The sequence below is a fragment of the Lagenorhynchus albirostris genome, chromosome 2, assembly GCF_949774975.1.
Source record: "Lagenorhynchus albirostris chromosome 2, mLagAlb1.1, whole genome shotgun sequence".
Taxonomy (NCBI): Eukaryota; Metazoa; Chordata; class Mammalia; order Artiodactyla; family Delphinidae; genus Lagenorhynchus; species Lagenorhynchus albirostris.
Window position 1 is genome coordinate 156813687 of NC_083096.1, and position 15009 is coordinate 156828695.

At 52.4% G+C, this 15009-nt stretch overlaps 1 protein-coding gene across 2 annotated transcripts in view; it reads left to right on the plus strand.

Moving 5' to 3' along the window:
- Positions 1 to 15009, plus strand: part of GRIK3 (glutamate ionotropic receptor kainate type subunit 3) — a 241055-nt gene that overhangs the window by 196925 nt on the left and 29121 nt on the right. For both annotated transcript variants that reach the window (XM_060140529.1, XM_060140528.1), the window contains exon 11: positions 14040 to 14263. In XM_060140529.1, the coding sequence (XP_059996512.1) occupies positions 14040 to 14263 (224 nt within the window). The remainder of the gene's footprint in view (positions 1 to 14039; positions 14264 to 15009) is intronic.

Here is a 15009-nt window from a genome sequence, read left to right on the forward strand (position 1 = left end):
CACTTGTTGTCAGAGGCGACAACTGGTGGGGAAACAGCTCCTAGATGGCGGAATTCAGTCGAAATGGGAGGGAGTGGTGTTGTCACCGTTATTGGTAATAACTGTAATTATTATGGAAATTAGTCAGCAAGCCCCACAGGCATCTCCATTTATCAGCTCCCCCCTCCCTCCGAGCTTCATGAGTGGGGCTCTGGAGCGTGGGGCTCCGGGTGGGTTCTGAGCCTGTCGCTTGCAGAGGTGAGGTGGGCTGGGGAGGAAGCGGGGATCCCATGGACCGTGGAGGGCACATGCAGAAGTAAACGAGGCTGATGCCAGTCTTGCAACCCACAGCATCCCCAGGGGCCCGAGAGCTCTGCAGAGCCATTTGCAAAGGGGTGGATTAGAAAATCCAGCAGCAGCCAGACCTTCCTAAGCTGACCCTCAGCTGGAGAAAAGAGGGGGGTCTCATCCCTGGCCTCCATGCAACCCGGTATCCATCAAGACCGTGGCCCCTGACGGCACATGCGGGCACCTTGTTAAACCCGATTCCCTACAACTGATGAGCCTGTTAATCCTAGCTTGGTGCCATTTTTAATAACATCGTAACCATTTATTAGTGTCGTCAGGTAATTAGTCTTCTCACTAGCTCATAGAAAGCGTGGTAAAAGCTTGGCAATATTATTACTTCCTTAGTAGGTATCTGAACGAAGATGTAAAAATGATGAATGCCCACCTTTGCAAGAATCTGCTCCCCGAGGCCCATTGGAGGCCCTGGATGGAGCCTCTGAGCAACAGGACTTAAGTCCTTCCCTGACACTCTGCTCATCTCTGTCCCATGCCACAGGCCTTCCAAGGAGCCAGGGTTATGGGGGAAGATAGGGTACCTAGAGGGTGTGTCCCTCTCCTGTTCACATACTTGCCTTCCCCGAAGTTGCCTCCAGCTATGGGAACAAAAAAGGTGATTGGACAGAGCAGTGATTTCTCCATCCATCACCCCATCTCTCTCCCCGATCATCACTCTCTCCATCTTGACTTCCTGCTCTCTCTCACTCCCCCTCCCCCGAAAGTCTCCTACTCTTGTCCCTGCCTTAAATTACTCCCATGTATTTTAGTGACTTTGGAATTCAATAGAGATGGGTTCAAATTCAGGGTCTAGCACATTGTAGCTGACAGTGGGAAAGTTATTGAACCTCGCTGGCCTCTATTTCCACCTCTAGGAAATGGGAATAATTTTAAAACCCTTCTGCCTAGGGTTCTTGGGAAGATTTAATGAGCTACAGCACAACACGCTCAGCGCACGGGAGCTATCCTGCTCCTCCCCATTTCCTCCTGTCTAAAGTATGCACATAGGGCTTCCCTGGTGGCGCAGTGGCTGAGTGTCCGCCTGCCGATGCAGGGGACACGGGTTCGTGCCCCGGTCCGGGAGGATCCCACATGCCGCGGAGTGGCTGGGCCATGGCAGCTGAGCCTGCGCGTCCGGAGCCTGTGCTCCGCAACGGGAGAGGCCACAGCAGTGAGAGGCCCGCGTACCGCAAAAAAAAAAAAAAAAAGTGTGCACATGGGTGGCCGTGATGGCAGTGGGAGAGTTGGCCCCTCGGCCAAATTGGAGCCTCAGGGAACTGACTCATACTGGTCAGACTCACGGGGGATTGAGGCGCACCCAAGGCATCACCCCCTTTCTACACTGGGGGCCTTTCCTGACACCTACCATCAAGAGCTTCTGTCCTGGCACCACGAGCCTGGGATCCTGCTAGCGATTATGAAGACGGAGCCCTAAGTACAGAAAGCCTGAAGCCAAGAGGGCACGCTGCTGCTGGAGAAGGGGGCAAGAGACAAGCCTTGAAAAGCCTTGGGTGCTAAAGTGAGGAATTTGGTTTTAATCCTGTGAGCTACAAGGCACAGCTGAAAGACGTAGAGCAAGGGCGTGACATCAAATTGGGACTTGTGCTGCCGGGCTAAGCTGGGGCCAGTCTGGAGGCCAGCACTGGGACCTGGGTGGAGGAGAGCATGGTGGCCTCCGAAGGTTGTGGTCAGAAGGGAGGAAAGTAGATGGAATAGGATGGAGACGTGAAGGTAGAATTGATGAGGTTGGTGATTGGCGGCATGAAGGAGGCAAGGAGAAGGGAGGGAGGAATCAAGGACAAGTTGTGAAATTCCAGCTTGGATGGCTGGGGCGGTGGTGAGGTCATCCCCACAGGATTTGGTAGAGGTTCAGACATCATGTTGAGATTGAGGTCTCAGGAGGTGGCTGCCGTAGGGCTGGGCACTCAGAGGAGGTGGCAGGGCTGGAGGTGGAGGTTTGGAGTCACGAACACAGCCTCGGGGGAACCTTGGGACACAGACAGAAACAGAGGCGGGGATTGCTGGGGAGAGAAGAGAGGAGGACCTGGGGTGGGACCCTGAATGGCATGGAAGTGTGAGGAGGGGATGAAAAAGAGGCCTCAACAAGATGCCCAAGCCCGCAAGGCCAGAGAGGAGGGAGGAGGGCCAGGGAGCATGGGTGATGGAGGCCAAAGGGGGAGAGGCTTCTGGGAAGGCATGGACACAGGGTCTCAAGCAGCAGGTGGGGAGGCGGAGGGAGACGAGGACGGAACAGCATCCACGAGTTGGCACAAGTGTGCTCTCCTGGGGGTACAGGGTCAGGCCCCACACAGGCTCCTTGAACACCCTGGCCTGGTCTCTTGCAAGCTTTCTTTTCGGAGGCCGAGGAGTCCTGTCCTGGCTGCTCTCCCAGGCCTGTGAACAGAGAGGGGGAGACGAGGATGAACGCCCTCCAGGCCACAGGAAGCCATTCATTCATTTTTTTTTTAATTTTTTTAACATCTTTATTGGAGTATAATTGCTTTACAATGGTGTGTTAGTTTCTGCTTTATAACAAAGTGACTCAGTTATACATATACATATATCCCCATATCCCCTCCCTCTTGCATCTCCCTCCCACCCTCCCTATCCCACCCCTCTAGGTGGACACAAAGCACCGAGCTGATCTCCCTGTGCTATGCGGCTGCTTCCCACTAGCTATCTGTTTTTTGTTTGTTTGTTTGTTTTTTGTTTTGTTTTGTTTGTTTGTTTTTTTAACATCTTTATTGGGGTATAATTGCTTTACAATGGTGCGTTAGTTTCTGCTTTATAACAAAGTGAATCAGTTATACATATACATATGTTCCCATATCTCTTCCCTCTTGCGTCTCCCTCCCTCCCACCCTCCCTATCCCTCCCCTCCAGGTGGTCACAAAGCACCGAGCTGATCTCCCTGTGCTATGCGGCTGCTTCCCACTAGCTACCTACTAGCTATCTGTTTTACATTTGGTAGTGTGTATATGTCCATGCCACCCTCTCCCTTAAGCCATTCGTTCTTTTATCTCGAAGTTGTTACATCTCACTAGAGCATGTAAGGTGTTTTCCCTGTCTCATGGAGGCTGCTAGACCAAGATGGCTGAGACAAGGAGTGGTCATGGCTAGCCCTGGCGTGACTTCCCTTCCCCTGTGAAAGAAATAGCACTGCCCGGGTGTCCCTCTCTGTCGCCGTGTAACACTGAGAGCAGAGCAGAGAAGGTGGCACAGCTCCAAGGACCCATTTCCCCTCCTGACTCTTCTTCCAGACAGACAGTGCCTTTGGACTGTGCTGGCGCTGCCCGCACCTGGCGTGGGGCTGGGCACGCAGAGCAGGCATTGATGAATGAAGGATGTATGAATGAGCATGTGGACTTGCACACCATCCCCAGAGACACGGCCATGGGGTCATGACTACTGAGCTTCCCACCCAAGATGTGCGAGCAGAGGGTCTGGTGTCAAGGCCGTGACCGACCCCGTCACGCACTGTGTCCCCTGCCTTCCAACCAAGAACCAGATCTTAGTTCTGGCCAGCATGCGTGGGTCTTAGGAGGGGCCCCAAATCCCTGTTTGGGTGGCCAGGAAAGGCTCTACCAAGCCACGTCCTTCAGGCTGGCCAGTGCACTTTGAAGCAAGGCATGCTGGGAGCTCACCTGGGGTAGGTCAGAAGCCTGGATGGGACAGGGCAGGTGAGGGCAGGGAAGCAGATGGACTGAAAAGGTAGCCTCTTGTCAGGGCAGCCAGGTTGCCCAGAGCAATGACTGAGGAGCTCTGGGGAAGCTTAGGATCTACCTGAAGATGACCAAGTAAGCAGGTGAGGGATGCAGGAAGGACTTGGGCTACATTGAGATTCACTGCAGGGTTGTCAGCTGCCGGGACCCAGCAAGCAGAGACTAGCCTGGGAAAGACCTGGAAAGAGCCTGGCAGGAGGTCAGGGTCCAGATAACCAGTGCAAGAAAGGACAAGGAGCAAAGCAGCAACAGAGCTGCAGGGGTGAGGGGGTTGCTGGAGGGAAACCAAGGGTGGGGGAAGCAACGGGAAGAAGCTGGCCCTCCCGCTGAGGATCATGCCTTCCTTCCTTCCACAAAGCTTTATGGAACCTTATCTCAGCCTGGGCTTCCGGAGGGCAGAGGCCGATGAGGCTCAGACGCTACTACTGCGTGGGTTGGGGGGGTGATGCCGGGGAGAGTCAGGGCACGGAAGAGGAGCAGAGGGGAGGGAAAGCCGATATGAGGACGCAGCATTGAGCTGGTCACCACTGAGGGCTACTAATCCAAGTCTGCACCCCAGAAAAGCCTGGCAAAGTGTGTCTCAGGACCACCTCTCAGGGGGAGGGGAAAAGGGGGAACAGGCTTATCCACCGGCACCTGACTTTCATTTCTGGGTTTGGCAGGGCAGGTATGGGAGCCAATCAGGGCCCTGCAGCAGTGTCCACAGGAAGTTATGGGGGAAGCCGGGCAGGAGAGACAGGAAAGAAGGGGACAAGAGGTGTCCAGGTGGGCAGGAGGTGACATGCTGGCAGCTTGTGCCTGCGTGAGGTTGGTCATGGCCAGAGGGTCTGACCTGGTGCATGAGACGGGTGAGCCAAGCCCACATGACAGGCCAGACCCCGGGCGGTGACTGGAGATATAGGAGCAACCAAGGTCAGCGTGGTTCCTGCCCCTCTGGGAACAAGCAATGAATCAACCAAGTTAGATTTCAGTAAAATTTTGATCGGTGCTGCGAGGAGGTATATGTACAGGGGACTTTGGGAGTGTGAAACAGGGAAATGACTCAGGCTTCCCTGCAGAGGTGACTCTGGAACTGAGACTTGAAGAATGAGGAAGAGATATGCAGGGCTTAGATGGGGGTACCGACCTGGGTGGGGTCGCCGAGGTTGCTGAAGTCTCCGCCCTCATCAGGGGTCCTGCAGGGCTGGTAGGACCGTGCCGGGGCAGACCCTGGGTGGACGCCGGCCTTGTGGACAGGCAGGGAGTAGGGAAGGGGGGATCTTACAGAGATGCGAATGGAGGTGTGATGCATCCCCCATAGTGTGCCATGAAGCGGGGAACGCCAGCTGAGCTGTCCTGAAAGACAGCCCTGTGGGGACTCAGGAACCGGCCGTTCTCCCAGGCCTGGGAAAGGCACGGGCTTCATGTCTCACTGCCGGGCATCCGTTAGCTCAGGAAACCTATGTGTGAAGCATGGGTACACGACCCCTCGGTCAGCACTTAGGAATTTTCTAGCACCTGTCCCATGTCTTTAGATACATGTGGGCTGTTCCGAGGTTATCGGTAGCTACAGCGCTGAGTGTTAAGTGTAGCGCTGGCCGGCTGGTGGGACATGAGTGGACACCACCTGGGACTCAGGGTACCCCCCAAAAGAATTGCAGTGCACGAGGCCCTGAAGGAGGGCTCGCTGGGTGACCTCTTCTAAACCTCAGAGGGTGGATCGAGCCAATGCTCCCACTGATTAAGGGATTCACTTGTTCATTCAATTGGTTCAGTTAAGCCCCGTGCTAGGCACCGTGGATACAGTGTGAACTAAACGGTCAGGATCCCTTCCCTGAGCCGCAGGATCTTACATTCTAGCGGAGGAAACAGGCAGGCAGTAATCTATGAATGTATGAATAGACGTAAGTATTCCACAAGAGGAGTGTGGCCAGGTGAAAGAGCTTCCCTGGCTGGCAGACTGGCGCCTGAGCTGAGAGGCCCTGCGCATCAGAAACCAGTGGGGAGTCCTGGAGGAAGGTCCTAGAGACTTGTGAGAGGTGGGAAATACCTTCCCTGTCCTCCTAGTCATCAGCATTCAGAGAAATCCAGGGAAGGGGTCTGGGTCATTTCTGGCTCCCTGGCGGGTAACAGAAAATGGTACATGAGGGACAGATGAAGGAGGACATAGACTTGGAAAGATGTCACCCAACATCAGCCATGGCCTTTAGACTGTGCACTCTGGTCTCCCAGCCTCCAGGTAGGCTGGCAGATGTGATGGGAAGATCTGGTGTCTAAGGCACCACCATTACCTCACTGTGTCCCACCTTCCTCCCAGCTGGGGAACAGACCTTGGTTCTGGCGTATAGGCATTGGACCCAACCCCTGTTTACAAGGCCAGGAAAGGCTCTGCCCAAGTCCCCTCTCTCAGCCTAGAACAGGGCACTTCAAAGCAAGGCATGCTGGGAGCTCACCTGGGGGGCAGGACAGAGTCCCAGATGGAGTGGGGCAGGCTTGGGGTAGAGGACACAGATGGACCGCAGAGACGGCCCCATCCCCAGGGCAGCCAGGTCGCCCAGGGCTGCCACTGCGGATGCTGTGGAGCTGAAGATGTCACCAGGACCTGCCTGAGGAGAGCCATGAGGACCAGTGAGGGCTATCAATGAATGCTAGGGACCACTGATAGGTCATAAGTAAGGGTACCCATCAAGGACAAGGGCACAGGGTGCAGGGTCCAAACACTGGAGGGAGGCTGGTGAGAGACAGGCAGGCTGGGCCAGACCCCGGCAGACTGGCAGGGGTCAGAGTGACTTCAGGAAGAATGGGGGAGCTGAACAGGGAAACAGAGGCCAGAGCTCAGCCCGTTAGGCTGGAGTAAGGGTTGATCAGGACTCTTGGGGGTACTTTGATGCTCAGTCTTGCAACAAAACTTTACTGAGCCCCTTCTTTTTGCCTGCCTTTGTGCTAATCCTAGAGATACATCAGTGAGTGAAATAAATGTAGTCCCTGCCCTCCTGGAGCTTATATACCAGCAGAGGAGCTAGATATTAAGCAATGACTTATAGATCAAAATTCACGTGTGGTAAGGGCATTGAGGACCAGCACAGGGGCTATGGGAATGTACAACTGGGACCTCACAGCCCGTGGAGGGAGGGTGCTCCCTGCCCCCAGCTCCTTGGGCTTGGCTGGGCAGGGCCTCTCTGGGCAGATGCCATCTTCAGGGCCCTGTGGGATGGGGAAGGAGAACCCCCAGAGACAGGAGGTGGAGCCGTGGGGCGTCCATCCCCAGGGCCCTGCGGCTGTGAAGCAGGGAGGACCCGCCCATCCTTCCTGGAGGACAGAGGCACAGCTTGGAGCCTTTTGGGACTCAGGAATCACCAGTTCTCCAGGCCAGGGAAAGGCACGGCATCATTCCTCACCATCAGGCCATGAGGTTGCTGTCGGCCCAGGAAGCTGGCTTGTGAGTCACAGGCGTTGGTAGTTGGCCCATCCGCTGGCATTCATGAATCTACTAGCACTCGTTTCCCCTCTGTTCAGACGTGTGGGTTGTTAAGGCCATTGGCTGCCAGGCTTATGTCCAGGGCCTTTCAAGGGGCACTGTGTTTTCTTAAGCTTGGAGAGGCCAGGGTTCATCAGCAGATACTGTCTGTGACTGGCTTTGCCCTCTTAGAAAGTGCCAGGTGCCCCAGCCAGCTGGCTCTGAGGACACACTTGCTGGGTGTCTCTCCTAAACCAGCAACGCCCCATTCATTCAGTCCCCAAATCTCTACCGAGGGCCTGCTGTGAGCCAGACACTATGCTAGGTGGGAGGAATAGAATAGTGAAAAGACACAGGCTCAGGCCCGGCTCTCATGAGCTTATGGGCCAGTGGGGGGAGAAATCACCCAATACCTCTAAAATCACAAATAAGATCAGTGCTAGGACAGCAAATACCTGGTGCTGTGAGAGTCATCACCAGGGAGGCCTGATTTCACCTGGGGATTTTGTCTGTGGAAGTGATGTTGGAGCTGAAATCTGAAGGAGAAGCAGGCATTAGCTCAACAAAGAGTTCAGAGAGGAAGAAGTTCCGGGTAGAGAAAAATACCGTGCAAAGGTCCTGAGGTGAGCATGGACTGGAGGGTCTGAAAGAAGCCAGTAGGAAGAGAACCAGGGGAAAACAAGATGGGAGGTAAGGCTGCAGAGGCAGGCAGCCTCTGTGCACTTTCCAATTCACTAGCCACCAGCCACATGGGGTTATTTAAATTTAAACTTAAATTAATTAAAATCAATTGGTTAAATTAATTTAAATTACTTAATTTAAAATTAATGAAATCAAAGTATAAATTTAGTTCCTCAGTTATACAAGCCACATTTCAAGTTCCACATGTGGCTAGTGGCTACCATATTGGACAGTGCAGGTACAGAACATTACCATCATTGCAGAAAGTACTATTAGACAGCACCAGGTAGATCGTGAATGGCTTAATGAATCCATAACAAGAATTTTTTATCTGAAGGGCAGAGGGAAAAGTCTTGACATATATTAAGCAGCATTGGGAATCAGAAAAGATTCTAGTTGGAGAAACAAAACTTTGGGAAAAGACTGGAAGGTGAATTCCATGGATCCCACACACCAGAGATGTGGGCAGACAGCCAGCAGACAGAGCCCTGGGGACAAGTCCTGCCTATGTGGCAAGAGTGAGCCTAGGTTTCTTGGGTGGCCTTGGCAGTAGAAGTACAAGGACCTGGAGAGAAGTTGGGGCCGGTCAGCACGTTCCTGTAGCCATAGGGCTCCCAAGCCTAACCAGGTGATGTGAAGTGTATGCTGGGGAGACCCAGGCAGTCATGGTCAGAAGGCAGAGTCAAGTTCAGGTCTCTGGGAATGCAGCGTGGGCTCACGCAGGGCAGGGTGGGTCCAACCGTAAGGCCTGCCTATCAGAATAGGACAGGTGCAGGGGTAGGGCTGTCAGTGGGAGGTGCAGGGAGTTGCATGCACCCTGCCCAGGGTCCTAGGTGGCACGTGTGTGAGTGTCCTAGGGCTGCCACAGCAAATGACCACAAACTAGGGGCTTAAAAACACAGAAATGTAAAAAAAAACAAAACACAGAAATTTATTCTCTCTCAGTTCTGGAAGCCAGAAATCAGAAGTCAAGGTGTCCACAGAGTCGGTCCCTTTGGAGGGAGCATCTGCTCCAGGCCTCTCTCCTAGCTTCTAGTGTGGCTGGCAATCCTTGGCATCCTTGGCTCGAAGTGGCATCACTTCAGTCTCTGCCTCCCATCACATGGCCTTCTCTGTGTGTATCCGTGTGTCCTCTCTTCTTCTTATAAGGATACTAGTCATTGGATTTGGAGCTCACCCTAATTCAGTATGACTTCATCGTAACTTGATGACTTCCACAAAGACCTAATTTACAGAGCTTCTGGGTTGGTGGACACGGAGACGTGGGGAGAGTGGCACGCCCAGAGAAAGAGAGAAAGCATGGAAGCTCCGCACCCTTTCCCGCATAACTTTCCCTGTGTATCTTCTTCATCTAGCTCTTCCTGAGTTCTATGCTCTTATAATAACCAGTAACGTTGAGTGGTTGCACCATTTCACATATCCACCCACAACCTACGAGGCACCCAGTTGCTTTGCATCCTATCGCCACTTGGTATTATCAACATTGTTTTCTTTTGGCTCTTCTGATAGGTATGCAGTAGTATTAGGGGAATTTTAAACCACTGGGGAGTGTTGCTAGGGGACATATGAGGGAAATACGGTGACACAGAGAGTCTGAATAAAAAACAGGCTCATGTCAGGAGCCTTCCACAAGGCTGCACACTCAGGAGAGGGTGTTTGCACACTGATGGCTTTAGGGGCACTCAGCGGGAGTCAGGGAGAAACAGATCTATGCGGAAGTGGACATGCCCACTGAAGATAGAGAAAGTGTGTCCTCCCTAGGCCCAGCCCCAGCTACGCTACCCAGGAATTTCTCCAAGGTTGTTTAGTCCCAGTGGCAATTAATAAAATACTGTTTTAGTTGGCGGTGAGCGGGGGAAGCCTATTTCCAAATAAGGTCACGTTCACAGGTACCCAGGGTGAGGACTTGAACATGTTTGGGGAGGGGCTGCCCAATTCACCCCACATTGCACATGGCTGGTATGGTAGAGGGGTAAAACATCGGGGTTTGAGGTCACAGTGAACTGGGTCCAAGTACTGGCCCAGCCACTCCCCAGCTTGGAAGGTGGCTACGCTCATCACCGTACCACGAACGCCACTGGCCGCTCACCAGCTTGACCAAACCTCCTAGCCTGATGAGCCACAGTACCCTCACCTGGAATGTGGTGATCGTGTTTAGTGCCTCATGGGGCTACCGGGAGGGTCGCATAAGGTAATGTAGGTCGTACACTTAGCAATGCTTGGCGTATAAGAAGCATCTATGAAAGATAGTAGTTCTTACTATTTTAACTATAGCAGTCCGCAAGCAGATGCCCTGGGGGATCCCCAACCGAGAGGCAGAGCACATAGATGGGGAATCTGGTGGGGACCATACTTGGGAATCCAAGTAGGCAGGTGCCAACTGGGCCACCAGACACAGGTAGCAAGCTGAGGCTTGCCAGGTTTCACTCTGGGGTATGAGGCTATAGCATCCCACCAGCAGCCAAAGTGCCTGGATACTAAGGGCAGAAATGTGGAGCTGTAGCTAGTTAAGTCACTCTTGCCTTCACTTCTGGTTGTGGAGACGTGGTAAAGCAAATGGTGCCAAGTGACCTTATGTAAGCATGGAGGAGAGTAGGACAGCTGGAGACAGGCGGGTGCTGACAGATTCTTGGGAAGTGGAGAGCTGCTTATAGGGATGAAGTAGTGTCCTGGAAGAGCTGTTCTACCTGGTCCAGAGGTTTATTTTTTAAAAAAAGGTATGGAAAGGTCTTCAGTGAGGCAGAAGGGGTAACAAATCACCCATAAGACCAATGAATGTGTTGCACAAGCCAGAGGTTTGGTTTGTTCAAGGACATGATTACTGTAAATATGAGAGCAAAGACATTGCACCTTCTGTGAGCTTCAGTTTCCCTCCATAGATAATACGGGTTGGAATAGATGTTGCTAAAGGTCTCTTGTCCAGCTCTGACAGCCTATGATTTTATGAATCATCCTCAAAGAAAACTTGCACAAGTGGGAAGAGCCTGCCAAGATTGGGCCTTTCATTCTGAGTAATGAACTGAAACAACAAAGGCTTGACATCTGTTCAGCTCTTTCAAGGGAAGTTGGACAAAATAAGGCCTTTTTCAGGGAAATTGTAACCAACGGTGAAATGTAGTATTTCCTGCCTAAACCAAAAGCAAAGTGGAGAACTCCAGCCTTCCTGAAGCCCAAGGGAGAACACACATCAAAACTTCCTGTGAGGAAGGTCAGGTTGACCAGTTGTCTTGCTGCTGTAGGCACAGGTGCCTTCTAACACCATTAGAACCCGAGAGCAGAAAGGCTGGTGGGGAGATTCTGAAGGTTCTGAAACCATCTGGGGGAAGAAAGAGGGCCTCTGGCCCTGTGGTTGGCTTCCTCGCCACTCCTGGAACACTCGTGGCGGGAAAGACATTGGCTGCAAACACACTGACCCCTCCGTTACTAACACTGTCATCCAACCTGCCATCAAAAGCCGAAGGAAGATTTGCCACCATTGACTTTGAGGTTCTTCCCAAGAATCCACTACAAGCCCCAGAAGCCATTCCCAGAGACCAGTTCCAAATGCATCCTGAACAGTGATGATGACTCTAGAGTCAGAACAGAGCCTCCCAAAGCAATGTGCTTTGAAGGGGCAGGGCTAGGGGAGGCCAAGTTCTAGAATGATGTCATGCCAACATTATAGAGGATCTTAGAACTTCAGGACTGAAAGGGACCTTCCAGAATGTCCCACCCCAGCTCCCACTCCAATTGGAGTCCTATCCACAGCCTCCAACAGGGGCCCCCTTCGCCAGAAGCTCCATGAGAGCAGAACTGGGTCTGTTGCTCACTGGTGCACAGTAGGTCTTGAGCAGATACACATTAGTCCCTCTGCACCTTCCCCGACAGTTCTCTCTCCTTTTGTTGCTTTCCTTTGTGCACACCCTGAAATGAGAGGGCTCCAGGGAGCTAGGGTGACAGCAGCTGCCTGTGTCTTCTTCCTCTGCCTTCAAAGCTAGGCAAGTCCCAGCTCACACATTTAGAAGCTTACAAAAGGAAGGTCCCAGTATGAAACATCCCTTGTAATAGGCCCCTCCTCCCTGACTTTCCCAGGTTCTAAGATTCACCGAATCCTTGGGCTCCTAGTGTCAATAATCAGCCGTGGGGGCTGACATTAGAAGGAGAAACATTGGGGTTACGTGCCAGTGCCCCCCAGCCTGGAGCACCTGCAGAGTCATTTAGGAGCTGGGGCTCTACCCATACCAGTCCTCCCTGTCTTGAAGTTTCATTTCAACTTGGTTGCTGGTTCCTATTCTAGGATCGGTGTAGTCAGAGATGTGTTAATAGCTACCACTTAGAAAACAATTTGATTAACGTCTGTCTGCCCTACTAGACTATAAGCCCCAGGAGGGCAGAAACCACGTCTGTGTGGCTCAGCTGCGTATCCCTAGTGCCTAGTGAAGCTCACAAAACAATTAATTGTTTAAATACTCAATGAATTAATTAAGCTGGACCAAGTCAGTGGATGATTGCCTAGAGACTATTGTTTGGAAGGGGGTTCTCAGAGGCAGCTGCCGCCCTTAGCAGAAGGGTCTTTAGTGCTGGTCTTTAGGACTCAGCCTCTCTTTCTGTCCTGCCCCACCCGAGGAAGGGAAGTGATAACTTGGTTCACATTCTGGTGTGTAAATACCCACAGGAGCCCAAGGCACAGCCTCTCGGAGGGACACATTATTAGTTAACAAATATTGCAAAGGCTGAGATGGGGCTGGGGAGTAGAGAAACAAAGCAGTGAGGCAGCCACAGTCCCAACTGCGCTTAGCGACTCATAGGTAAATAGGCAGATATGACACAAAGACACACGGCTACACAGACTGCCATTTCAACTGAGCAGGTTAGGACCTTACCGTGGGACAGCGCGAGCTTCATGGGAGTTTAGAATTGGAGGATATCAGGGAGGGCTCCTTGGAAGACATAGCCTATGCAAAGGAATATGGAAGGCGGTGAGAGTTAGACAGCAGGAAGAGACATTCTCAACAGGGCACCGTGTGTGCAAAGCATGGAGGTCAAGAAGGGAATGTGGTAAACAGGAAGCAGCTTAGTGGGGCCTTGTGCAAGAGGAGAGCAGTGAGGAAAGCCTGCAAAGATGGAAATGAGAGATTGTAGATTTTTAGTCAGAAAAAGCTCAGACCAGAGATACAGACCTTTAATCATTCCCCTTGTTAAAATTGTGATGGGCTAAGATTGATCAACTTATGGGCATCCCTAGCCTTCCCCAGTCCCTTCCCTTCCTCCTCTGCTCTGTTCTCTTGCCTCCCCTCTCCTATTAAAGAGGGCTCTGAAGTTGCCTGTTTAGTTTCTTCCCCACCCTTTCCCTCCAAAGAGAGTATTATTTTTGCCCCACTGGTTTTGGGGGCTTTGAGGATATATAGAATATCCAGAATGGCGTGAAGCGTGCAAGAAGTAGATAGGAGAGGAAACCAGATATAAATAAGGGTTGCTGTGGATTCTGTGTCCTCTTCATGACCTTTGATAGTCACAAAGAGAGAACACCAGCTATTTTTAAATGTTTGAAGATTGCTGCACTGTATTTGAAAGGCACCATTTTGAGAATGGACCACATGGGTTACAGCTGCAATAGGGTTCCATTCTCTGCATGTTGATACCACTGTCCTTTTCCTCAAGGCCATGAGCTCTTGGAGAACAGGGGTTAGATCTAATTCATTATTGTCTCCCAGCACCCTGGGCATGGCCTGGCCCAGAAGAAGGGTCAGTAAATATTGAAACTAAAGAGTGGTGAAGTGATCCAAGGCTCAGGCAACAGACTCCACTTCACTCCCTTGTCTCTTCTCCCTTCAAGAAGGGGTGCTCTGTCCCCTGCTAGCCTTAGGCTTTGCTCATAGGCTGTCTGTCTCTCGTTGCAGAAGGCAGATCTGGCTGTGGCCCCCCTGACCATCACCCACGTCCGTGAGAAGGCCATCGACTTCTCCAAGCCCTTCATGACCCTCGGTGTGAGCATCCTCTATCGCAAGCCCAATGGCACCAACCCCAGTGTCTTCTCCTTCCTCAACCCCTTGTCCCCAGACATCTGGATGTACGTGCTCCTCGCCTACCTGGGTGTCAGCTGTGTCCTCTTTGTCATCGCCAGGTAAGGGCAATGCCTTGACCAGAGGTCTGGCCCAGGGTTAGAGGCTCAGGGAGCCAGGCAGGTCCCCCCATCCTCAGCAATTGGCACAGAAGGCCCAGGTTCAGGCCACTGCTGTACCTGCTCTCCTGCCTCCCTCCGTGAGGCTCAGATCCTTTCATATCGCTCAGGGATCACTCCATGGCCTCTGAGCTTGAATCCCCCAGTCTTCACCCTGGTCTGCGTCCATGACTCTGAGAGGCAGCAGTTGTATCCCAGGTCCTATGAGAAGGAGAGGTTAAGTCACTGCCCAAGGCTGCACCACCTGGGCCGGGCACCCAGTACAGCAGACCCAGGAGCATTGGGTGGCCCAGCAGGTAGCTTGAAACTTGGCAAACAGACTGTGTCCATCCAGTCCACAACAGCAGGGGGAACAATGCCACATAAACTCACACGCATGCACACATGCAGAAACTTGGCACACGCACATACCTGCCTCTAACACGTACTAGCAATACCCTTGCATATTTAGTTGTTCACATGAAGTAGACACAGCACATCCTTACTGGTGGGTGGTAGGGAGAGGTCACTAGGAAACAGGTTTAGCTCAGTGTTTACTGAGCGCCGTCTGTGTGCCAAGCGCCATGCTCTGTCCTTTACAGCCAATTATCTTATTTAATTCTCACAGCCTCCCATGAAGGGGAGACATCTGGACTCAGAAAGGCTCAGTACGCGCCAAGGCCATCCTAGCAATAGGGACACATCCGGCA